General features: G+C 41.6%; 1 protein-coding gene across 1 annotated transcript in view; it reads left to right on the forward strand.

Moving 5' to 3' along the window:
- Positions 1–5683, forward strand: part of pdik1l (PDLIM1 interacting kinase 1 like) — a 30582-nt gene extending 24899 nt beyond the window's left edge. Inside the window, exon 3 of the mRNA XM_036562597.1 lies at positions 1573–5683. Coding sequence (XP_036418490.1) covers positions 1573–2313 — 741 coding nt within the window. The 3' untranslated portion in view covers positions 2314–5683. The remainder of the gene's footprint in view (positions 1–1572) is intronic.
- Positions 5684–12542: the final 6859 nt, after the last annotated feature.

Here is a 12542-nt window from a genome sequence, read left to right on the forward strand (position 1 = left end):
TTCATTATTAGAGCGAGACAAAGGAGAAAAAGGTGAGATGAGCTGCTTTTCCACCATTTACAGGGTTTAACTTCTGTTCGGTGCTGCTGCCATGGTAACGCTGAATGATGGCGCAGCGCAGTGGGGAAAAAAAGCACATGAATTCAGAAATGAGCGTCACATGAGCGTTACAGATACGTATCCGATCTAGGACCACATATGAAAGTGGGTAAGGTTGGATTTGAAAAGATCAGATTTGTGTCCACACAGCTCCAAAAACATCAGATCTGAGTCACATTAGGGCAAAAAATCGGATTTGTGCCACTTCAGCCTGGTAATGTGAACGTAGCCTAAAGGTCACCACTATAGGAACAGGTAGCGATCGCAGCAGCAAGGAATCCACCATTCGAGCGTATACCTTGTGCAGCGCACATGATACAGAGGGTCATCACAGCGGCTCTCTGTGGCAGCGGGTTTGTCGATGCTTTAGCCAGGTGAAGTAAAATAGTCAGACATTTCAAACACAGCAGAGATGAAAGTTCAGCCTCTCATGGTCAAGAAGAGGAGACCCTCGTCCAGGATGTGCCCACACGCTGTTATTCAACTCTCGAAATGATAAAGCGGGTCCAACACACCAAACACACTAAAGGCAACGCTGGCACAGCAGAAGCACAATTTAGCCACATCTTTTCACTGCCATACAATTCATACATTCTTTTCTTTTGTCTCCCCCCAAAATACAAGTAAATACTATTTAAACTTCACGATTGATCGCGATTAAGCACAACTTGTTAGTGTGATTAGTTCAATTATTTTTATTTAATTGATTGACACTACTAACTTTTATGTATTTAGGTTAGAAAAGTCATTGCAAACAACATAGAACTGTATAGAATGAATTGTGTTTTCCGTCAGTTTTTAGTCTTTTATAACAGCTGCTATAACACACCCCTCTGCAGTTAGTTACATTTACACGAGGTAAGTTGGAACAAGTGCAGTCGCTCTGCTTTGGGCTGTGCTGTTCACAAACGGTAGGTGCTCAAAACAAGGTTATACTTTTTCATTTGTAACACTGATGTGTAGCTTTTTTCATATAGGAATATTAATCTTGTGCAACTATTTGCACAATTTAAAATGATTTAAAATAAAATGTTCCCCTATAAGGAGGGCTGGGCAGTATGACAATAATTTTGTACGTTATATTGATAAATAATGTCGCAGAACGCTTTTCTGGGCAAATCATGGATGTTGTCTTTACTAAAAGAACACTGACTAAATATGTTTCATTACAAAGTGAGCATAATTAGGCTTGTTTAACTGGATTTAGTGCAGAGCAGTTTGTAAAACATTGAATAAAATCACTTAATTTACAGGTTTATTAATATTATTGTTATTAGTAGTAGTAGTAGTTAACACTACAGTATTTTTTTATTATTTAAAAAATAAGTAATTGTTGAAATGCTACTATGTGCTGTGAAAATGTCTTGAAGTGTCATGATATTATTTTTGTCATATCGCCCACCCCTACCTATTACTAAATTATAAACATCAGTACTTACTGACATTAACACTTGATCTTCTTTGCCCCCTCAGCTGGTGGAGACCTCCCTAAAGGGCGAGATTGCGTTCGACCCTCGCTGCGCCTACTACCTGTGGTTCGTCATGGACTTCTGCGACGGAGGAGACATGAACGCCTACCTGCTGTCGCGCAAACCCAGCCGCAAGACCAACACCAGCTTCATGCTGCAGCTGGGCAGCGCGCTGGCCTTCCTGCACCGCAACCAGATCATCCACAGAGACCTCAAACCCGACAACATCCTCATCTCCCAGTGCCGCACGCCGGCCGGCCTGTCCGAGCCCACGCTGAAGGTGGCTGACTTCGGCCTGAGCAAGGTCTGCTCCGCTTCCGGCCTCAATCCCGAGGAGCCGGCCAGCGTCAACAAGTGTTTCCTGTCCATGGCGTGCGGCACAGACTTTTACATGGCCCCCGAGGTGTGGGAGGGCCACTACACGGCCAAAGCGGACATCTTCGCTCTGGGTGTGATCATCTGGGCCATGGTGGAGAGGATCACCTTCGTGGACGTGGAGACGCAGAAGGAGCTGCTGGGAAGCTACGTGCAGCACGGCGAGGAGATCGTTCCGCTGGGCGAGGCCCTGCTGGAGAACCCCAAGATGGAGCTGCTCATTCCAGCGCGGAAGAAAAGCATGAACGCGGGAATGAAGCAGCTGATCAGGGAGATGCTGTCGGCTAATCCGCAGGAACGGCCGGACGCCTTTGAGCTGGAACTCAGACTGGTGCGCATCGCCTGCAGGGAACTGGACTGGGACACGTGAGGAGACCAGTGCCCAGCTGTGGATAGACAATTTCTTCCTTTTTATTTTGTCCTTTCTCCTTTATTTTCACACCACCGAACAAAACAAACACAGTTGGGTAACGTCATAAGATGTTCTGTTTCAAGTGAATTCTATATATGGTTGTCGTAACACATACAAGGTGAGTCAAAAGTCAGGAGTCACCAGATATCTGTGAGATGCTTAAAGGAGTGCCCAGTTTCATCCTTTACTCCACGGGAGTAGGTGATCGGCCAAGTTTGGTGTCTGAAGCTCGCTTCTCTGGTTTCGCACTGGAGCTACAAGGCTAATGTAATAAAGGTCTATTCACAATCACACCAAAACAGAGCCGAAAACGTCAAAACATTTAATTTATCCATTAATTCGATCTCCCTAACCGCCTGCCTAGCTGCGTTAAAGGTTGTGATAACTGTGAAAAAAAGAAAGTTCCCTTGCTCTTTTGAAATAAAGGTGCTTGAAATATTGCTTAAACATGTGTTTAAGTTTCCAAACCTTTCCAACCTTTTATTCTGTGGAAAAGGAGTTTCTGTGGTCTTTTCTTTAACTGTGGAGGCTCTCAAAGCAGCAATTATAGAGAATAATATAAGAATAATATAAGAGAATAATTATAAGAGAATAAACAACCATTTATTCTCCAGTTTATACAGTCTGTATATGAAAACTGTGCTTCAAAAACAGCCTGGTTTGAATTCATTGTATCCATAATATAACAAAAAACCAATTTACATATATCCACCTATTCAGCCTACAGCAGTTTAGCCCCATCCATTCATACTGAGGTACTAGGCAGTGTTTTCAGCTCTGAGTTCTTTCTGAATGAGGCACAGCCAATTAGAACAGAGCTCATTTATCTTATATCAGTATTAAAGACACAGTAACAAAAGTCTTGTTCAGTTCTAAGGAAAGAGAGGTTGGAAAATGGTGATGTAAAAATGAGTTATGACTGTTTTTGGTACATAAAACCACACAAATGTTATGAATGGACCTCAGAGGAAACTATAAGACGCAAGACGGGCCCTTTGTGTGAACGCAGCATCGTTATCTTGGGAATTTACAACAGTCAACATCGCTGCAAACCTTTTTTCCTGTCATTTTGCATGTTCTGATGTTCCGAGTCGTACACCTGAGGTAGAACGATACACATCAGCTTGATTTGTATTGAAATAATACAAGTAACCGCTGCTCTGAGAGCCTCCACTTAAAAAAGACCACAGAAACTCCTTTTCCACAGAATATGATGGAATATTTACTGACACGTTAATTGGCACAGAATTAGCGGTAATATAACCTGGAGTTATTTCTACGTTTTGGCTTTATAGCAGGAAAAAGATGCTGAAATCTTTATTGCACAGTAAATATGAATGACGAGGCAGGACTAAAGTCACTGACCCCACCTCCTCATGTAAAACTAATCCTGTCCACATAGTACACCCAGAAATGCTTTACCCACCACAGACGTCGATTTCTTGGCTACATTAGCCTCACAGCTCCAGTCCAAATCTAAAGACACCAGATGCTTTGGCTAATAAGCTGCATGTGGCGAGGAGAACATTGTGTAAATGTAAATTATGTATTAGACTAATAGGTAACCTGCAATATAGGCACACCTGTTGATCTAATCAGATCTTGTAGATATTTGAGTGGTTTCTGACTCCTGACTCACCCTGTATGTTTCTAATGGTTGTCCACAAGCACATAGCAATTGAGTGGCATGTAGGTCCTTACACAGTGAGGCTAGTTTACGGATTAAAGCTACATGCACATCCATGAATTTCTTTTGTCTGTGGACTAAGCCTCCACGCAGATCTGACCCCCAGGGGTCGAGCAAATCTCGCTGGCGTCCTTACGGCGAGAAGGCGCAGAGCACGGCGATTTTAATTGGGCACATCAAACGCCGCTTGGCAAAACAAACTCGTGACAGGTTTTCCCCTGATACTTCCAGCTTTTCTCTCTCGGGAACACCAATTTTGTCCTCTTTGACAGCCTGAGGTAGCTCGTCAATGTCTGCCTGCCTCACTCTCGGTGCTAATTTACCTTCTGATGCAATGCAAACCCAAAACCCGCACACAGGGAAAAGCATCCCGCTAGGATGCAGCTCATCCGTATGTCTCTTGCTCTGGCACGGCGGCGGCAGCGTTCAAACAGTTGTCTACTGAAGAATCGATATCTCTTACCTTCTGCACTACTTTCAACAAAACCTCAGGCTGGTATATTTGTACATCCAGATTTTACAGTATCTTAATGTTTCTCTTTTTCTACCAAATGCCTCCCGAACACAACAGAGAAAAAAAAAAAAATACCGTGAGCATAGTTTAGGAAGCGTGTTTGTCTGGCGTGCTGTTGCAGAGCAGATAAACTTTGATATGAGCTCGTTTCTTGTCTTTAAACCTAGGACCTGTGCTTTATCAGCAAGGGGGGGGTGGAAGGAAAGTCTAGCAGAGCATTGATACAGATTTAGGGTTGCTGTTGAGGCCTTTGCCCTCTGGACGCTGTTTGGAGAGGTACAGACGCATGCCAAAGTTGACCACCGGTCAAACGACGTGTTTTGTGGATTTTTTAAGTGAAATTGTTACACCTTCTACAGGGAAAAAGCTTTAAATCTGGCATTTGCCCGCAAATTTTAATGCACCATTTTAATTTATCACGTGCATTTAACAAATAATAGAATAGAAACAACCATAAAACAGTAAATCCGACATAAATTTAGCAGAGGGCACATTTTTAATTAAACTGTGCAGAAGTGAGTTCTCTGTAGAAGATCTGTAGACGTCAACAAAACAGGTAATTTGATCAGGTGTGCTCAATAGTTTGCATACGGCTGTGTATTTGCACATACACACCGACGGGTGCCAAATTGAAGGAAAGCCTTACATAATGTGTTAATGAGTGGAGAAACATAACAAGATGCTTCCAGACAGGTGTATGCAGGATCTAATTAAGCAGTTAACATCAGACAGCACTCAGGTATGAAAAGGCTGAGCTGGACAAGCCGTCCTCAATTTTATAACGAGGAAAAGATCTAAACGACTTTGAAAGAGGGTTCATTATTGACAGGACCTTCAGTCACAAAGACTGCTCACCTGCCTAGTGTGATATACATCAGTAAACAGGGCTGAAAATTGTGGTTAAAAGTGCACATTCAGTGAGTGAGTGATGCTCGTGCATTAGTGTGATACGCAAGAGCAGATGTTCCTCAGCTGACTGAGAACGTTAGTGCAGGCCGTCAGCAAGAACTGCACAGAGAGGGATATTATAGCAGAGCTGCAGTGCATAAACCCCTCATTACAAAGACCAGTGACCATCTGAGAGGTCAGTGGTGTAAAAACAAGCAGCACTGCTTTACAGAGGTGTGTGTGGGGGGGTGTTTTGCGTGTTCACAACTAGGTGTAGGGTGTCCTGATTCTTGTTGAGATAGAGGGGGAGGGTGAAGTGTTGGGGCTACATGACCCTCCAAATGGAGGTTTTTCAGAGACTCCAAACAGAGAGTTATGAGAAAAAAAGAGAAACTGGCAAGATGGAGAACAAGAGACCAAAGAAACCCAAATGTGAGAATTTTCTCCATTAAATAATTACGATAATCATAGTTTTATCTTAGTTTAATCAAAATTTGAACAAGAAGCTGGTGAATATCTAACTTCAGCTTCATATCACTGAATATCACCCTCTTTGAAGGCATATGATGCCCTAAATGTAACTAAAGCCCAGCAGTGAGGAGCTGAACTTTACCCTCCTCTGCTATCACTGAAGACTGGCAGGGTCGCCTACAGGATGGCAGTGGCCCCATTCACAGGGCACAAGGGGTCACTGAATGGTTTGATGAGTATGAAAATGATGTAAATCATACGCTATGGCCTTTAGTCACCAGATCTCAGTCCAGTTGAACACCTATGGAAGATTTTGGACCATGTTCTCCACCACCATCATTAAATAACCAGTTGAGGGAATTAAAATCCTGTAATTTGCCGCCCGTCTGTAGTTCATGTTAGACCAGCAGGTGTGGTTGTCTCCTCAGCTCTCCATGGCTCTGATCCAGCAGCTCTAAAGCTTATGTGATTTACTGACTGAGAAATAACCCAAACATGGAGATCCGAATGCGGCCCTCAAAGGAAAGAATTAGCCTAATTAGATTTACTCTCTTCTCTCTGGAATGTGCACAGGACCTCATGAGAGGGAACGAGGTAACAAGCTGCTGAATGAGGTTCTTTTTTGCCTAAAACTTTGAGTTGTTCTGACGTCTTTGCTGCTTTGTTGAATGTTAAAATTTGATTTTGCTAACTTGGAAGGTCTGTCTGAATTACCTCAACCGAGCTGACATTCATTTGAGTTGACGGCAGTAGGGGTGGGCGATACGATGGTCATCACGATATTTGTTTCTGAAGAGATCACCGGTGTTGTCAGTAAACAATACTGACCAACTGCCTAATATTTTAGAGAATTTTTAAAGAAGAATCAGAATTTCTCCATAATCACATCAAGATGTAAACAGTTGTTCAGAGTGGTTTGGTGTGAAATGCTCTGTTCTAGAGTCAGAATTGTTCACGGTGGTGGTGATAGGAACCAGACGTCCACCTCTAAAAGCTCCCTCACAGAAAGTTACTACAGGAAATGGTTATGAATTCACTGTCCGGCGTTTTATGGTAGTTTTGACTTAAAGTTTAATGCGGAAGTGTGCTTTTTCCAGTTAATTAACGGTGGAAGGATACATACAGGGTGTAAACTAGTCCGCAATGAACTTATAAAAAACTTTTTAAAACGTTTTTCCGATTTATCACTATTTTACCAATACCCCTGGCTCCTCTTACATCATTATAAAGAAATCTGAATTGATACATTTCTCTAGAACAGAGCATTTCACATTAAACTCTCAATGACTTTATTTACATCTCAGTTTTGCAGAAATTTTGAAAAATTGCTGGAATTCCCCCTTTGAATGGGGCATGGAAAGTGGCTTAGCCATCTGGGTTTTAGATAAGGATATGACGTTGAATCCTGATGATGCCAGGAGCATAATTGGTAGGGCTGGGACCATTTCTCAATTCATTGATAATTGTATATCACGTAGAATTTATCAGGTTTCCGGTCCATTTTGTATGCAGGTGCATTGTGCACACGGGGCCATCATTTAAAATGTCCAGTTCATGGTTTTACGTCATTTACACGCACAGCAGTGATTGTCACATTGATTAAGGACAGTTTTAATGTTTATCTGTCGTCAGGTCTTTTTAAACGGAGGCATTTTTTTCTTTTTAGAGATGTAACGCACTGAAACCTTCACATCAAGTCCAGTATGCTCATTTAACACTGAGAATTCAGGAAGAAGAAATTGATTTATCAAGCAGTAACAGCAACAGAGTGATTATTTTTCTTTCAGGCAGTTTGACTCAGACACTAGGTAACGGCCCATTCTGCTAAGTTTCATTTATTTATTTATTTTTGAAAAACACTGTGAAATGGGCTGTGTTGCCCCCTATGGCACAAAAAGAAACTGTCCTACATATACACAGTATGTAACTGTAAAATGCCTGTGTTATTACTAATATTTATTGATAATTTGCCTCAATCGATTATTGTCCCAGCCCTAATAATTGATGCTGTTTAATGGAATACTGTTGCGTATGGAAGCCCTAAAGGGCCACGGATTCATAATTTTGTACTCCATTTTACCCTGATAATGATTTGTTTTCTCAAGATCTCATGATATCTATGTCATTATCACACTAAACTGGGCATTGCATTATCGAGATAACATTCGTTGTGTTGAGATCTCAGGAAAACAAATTTTTGTAGCCTTTTTTAAAATTGGTGATGCTGTTCTGTTGCCACAGAAACTGAATATTGTAATGTGTATCGTTAAAATCTCTACAGATATCGTGATATTACTATTTGCCTAAATTGCCCACCCCTATACAGCCCCCACCCCCCACCCCCCACTGTGACTGCCATATTATTCAGCACGTTTAAACGTTTAAAGTCTAACCTGTCCAGCCTCACTGACTCCTCACATGTTCTGCAACAGTCCTGCCTACAAACTGAGTGATGTGGCGATGCCTTCAGGGAACATCCGAGCAGCAAAGAGAGAGAGAGAGAGCGGTCAACACCAGCACCCCCGTACAGCTTCACGCTGTGTGGGATGTTTATTTATACGTTACTGAAAGCCTCTGAGAGCCTCCGTGAGCCAGGGACCTGACGTTTTGACACCTCGCAGAGGTGCACTTGATCTCACTGTGTCTGTTTGCCTGGATTTTCTTAAAAGTGCTGAATCTTAGCAGTAATCCCCCTCGCCGCCCACCGCCGCCACGCTCCTGACAGACTAACACTAAGCCTGTTAAGTTGTCGCAGCACTTGGTGAAGAGAGACGGCTTTGGGGACTGAAAAATGGCATTCAGGTCAGCATTTTGTACCTTTTTAATTGAGAAAAACTAACATCTCACAGCAGCAATACGTCTGGTCCCTGCTCCCTTTTCAGCCTGATCTCGATTAGCTGCGGACATTCAGCTACCAGTATGGATGCGACTGCCCATTGACTTCTGTTGTAAGATGTGTTGAACGTACTGTTTCTGGAAACTCGCAGCAGATCGAGATCAAGCTGAAAAACTGAGTGGAAAGCATAAATAATATTTAATGCTGTTTGGAGCAGTTCAGGGTTCTACCCTTTCTAGCAGTGTACATATTTTTTGGAACCAGCAAACGTGTAATACTGAGAACCCGGCTCAATACAACCCACATAATTTTTTCTTTTTTGTTTAATTTTTTTAAATTTTATTTTATTCCTTCGAGGATTCTCTCATGTGGGATCATCCATTAATCCACATTATCACAAGAACAAATGCTGAGTGGATTATTTCCACAGTGCCGGCGCTGATTCCGGATCACCAGAATATTCTTTAATCTGCCTTTTCTTTGAGATTACCATAATTTAAGCCTTATTTTTAAAACCCCGCTGCCCCTCTTAGCACTTACTGTGACGGAATGTGCTCTGAAACAATGGCCTAAGGAAAAGAATGATGTTTAAAAGTGCTGAAAGGGAATTTTGCTTTTGCCTGATCCAGCTTTGTAGCAGGTGTGATGCCTTTGTTTGACGGTGTTGTAGTTTATCAGTATTAAAAAGTGCACAAAATATGGATACTAAACTGACCATTACATACATGCTTAAAGGGCCCATACCATGAAAAATCCTGTTTTTTTTTTTTGTTTTGTTTTTTTTTTCTTTATGTAAAATGTAAACAGAAGTTATAAAATCTACCATTCAGTCCTTTGAGTCCATACAGGCTCTTAATGGAACCTAAGCTGCAAAAACAGGCTGTTTTGAATCCATTGTTTTTGTGATGTCACAAAAACCAACACAGTTACATGTCTACAGTGGTTTAGTCCCGCCCATTCATGCTGAAGTTATAAGCATTTCAACTTGGACTGCTTTTTTCATGAATTAGGCACAGTAGAAGCCAGCCAATCAGAACAGAGGTCATTTACATACATTTACATTAAAGGGCCCACCTCACTAAAAAACAAATACCTTTGTTTTTTTTGATGTATGTAGAATAAACACTTTTAATAAAGTTAAAAAAACAAACAAACGTTCACTCCGCACTCCATAATGATTGATAAGTATATGTAAACAGCTGCAACAAAACAGCTTATTTTGAATTCACTGTTTTTGTGATGTCACAAAAAAAAACACATTTACGTGTCTACATCAGTTTAGTCCCGTCCTTTCACGCTGAAGTTATGAGCACTTCTATCTGGACTGCTTTTTGTTGAATGAGGCACGGTAGACGGCAGCCAATCAGAAGAGAGGTCATTTACATATATGTCTTAAAGGGCCCACATCACTGAAAAACATTTTTTTTTTGATGTATGTGCAATAAATACTTTATTAAAGTTTAAAAAAAGAACCTTCGCTCCACACTAATGGTCAATATATGTAAACAGCTGCAAAACATTATTTTGCATTCACTGTTTTTGTGATGTCACAAAAATGAACACCTTTACATGTCAGTGTACAGCAGTTAAGCCATGCCCGTTCACTCTAAAGTGAAGAGTGTTTCAGCCTGGACTGTTTTTTTGCTGAATGGGGCGAAATAGATGACAGCCAATCAGAACAGAGGTCATTTACATACATTTACATTAAAGGGCTCACATCACTGAAAAAAATCCTTGTGTTATATTGCATTTTTTTTTAAATAATACTGACATTTCAAAAAATTCATAACAGTCAGTAATAAATGGAAACAACTGCAAAAATGAACAGCTTTACATGTCAGCATACAGCAGTTAAGCCGTGCCCATTCACCCTGGCTTAAGGAGTGTGTCAGCCTGGACTGCCTTATGAATGAGGGATGGTGCAAAGCAGCCAGTCAGAACAGAGCTCATTCACATATGTCTTAACACATATGTCAGTAACAGCTTGTTTAATGTCATGTGAAAATGAATCATGATTCATTGTGGTACATAAGCCCACACAAGCTGTCCAAGATATGTAGGGTATGGGCCCTTTAATCTCTGACAAACAACTGTTAAGCAGGGCACACTCAGTTCACTATCAGGCAGTGGACTGTGATGTGAAATATGTCATTTCAAAACCTGCCACAGATGTGTGCTATGACTTGGTCAGTGTTGCCTTTGAGTCTGAGTTGGTTAAAGAATGTTTCATTTTTGCTCACTTTTTTTCCGATTGGGCGAAACCCGTCATGCGCAGCTCCAGACGCGCACCTCTCCGTGAGTCCGGAGCAGCCGCAGGATGGTGAAACAGTCCAGAAATTGGTGAAATTGTGTTTTACAGAGGCTGAGCACGGCGTAGAGAACAGATTTCTCCTTTACAGACAGCAGTGCTTGTCGAAACACAGCGTATTCTGGATGTGTGATAAACTGCAGTGGGCCTTAAACAGAAGAGATTCGTTTGTTTTTCTGTTCTTATTTTTCCCCTCCGCCGTATTTCTTTGCACTTGTGTACATACTGTATATGAACATATGGATGGATCTTGAAAATGTGATGTCCGAGTGAATGTTGAGGACGGTGCTGAGTTTGTATTAACAGTTGTATGGTGAATTTTGGGTGCAGCAGCAGCAGCTTTGGTTCATTTTGGTCGTTGTGAAAATATTTCTGATTACACTTACAGCCTCTGCATATACTTAGACATTTTTACATAACCTGACGGTGTGGTTAATATTTTTTATATATATATATATATATATATATATATATATAAAACAAAAAAAATCTGAAATGAGATCTCCTTCTTTTTTATATCAAAGACCAGCTACCTCCACAGCACTTAAAGGGGAACTCCACCTAGTTTTCAAAATACCTGCAGAAATAAGTGGTTAAAATGAAAACAAAGTCACGTGGGCTCTGTTTTAGAAAAATGGCCAAGCGCACAGTGGTGGTGATAGGAACCAGACATCCAGCTCCCTCACAGAGTGTGTACAGATACATGCAGGGTGTTTTAAGGCAAAATAGTCCCTAAAAAAAAAAGCTTATTTTTTCAGATTTGCCTACGTTTCACAATCATTAACATCACAAATTAAAACCCAAGTGGTTCCCCTGGTTTCTATCACCACCACTGTAAAGAAGTCTGACTCACTTTCTCTACAACGAACGATTTCACACCAAACCACTGAATGACTTCACATCTCAACCACTTAATTATGCATAAATTTTGAAAAATCAGTGGAATTCCCCTTTTAAGGCTAGTGTCACCTCCCAGGTTAGGCCTAACGCCAGATCAACGGCTATTCAAAGGAAGTAGGTCCGTTACAGCTGCCTTTTCTGACTCGTTCTAGGCTTTAACTGGGCGTCAGACGCTGGCCCCCAGCATTATGACTGAAGCACTGTAATATCTGTCAGGAAATGCACCATCACCGCTGTGTCGGAGGCTGCTGACGTTCTCACCCACCACACCTTGGTTCATCTCGCAGAAACGAAAGTAAAAGGACCTGGTTTTGGCATGCAAGTAGTTTCCCTGCTCTACCACAGCTGAGTCAACTCTCGAACGGCATGTTAATGTGCTCGGGTGGGATCGAGAGCGGAGGAACCGCTGTGGTTTCCAGGTGGAGAACATCTACAAGGTCTTGTTTGGTGGCACTGAATAAAGACAGAGAGACTTCATGCTGGTAAAACTTTAATCCCGAGGTAAAGACAGATCAGTAGGGTTGACTGACTGATGTATAGGTGCAAAACTGCTCTCTTCACTGTGCCCTTTTCATAGAATCAC

This window comes from Colossoma macropomum, unplaced genomic scaffold, assembly GCF_904425465.1.
Source record: "Colossoma macropomum unplaced genomic scaffold, Colossoma_macropomum, whole genome shotgun sequence".
Taxonomy (NCBI): Eukaryota; Metazoa; Chordata; class Actinopteri; order Characiformes; family Serrasalmidae; genus Colossoma; species Colossoma macropomum.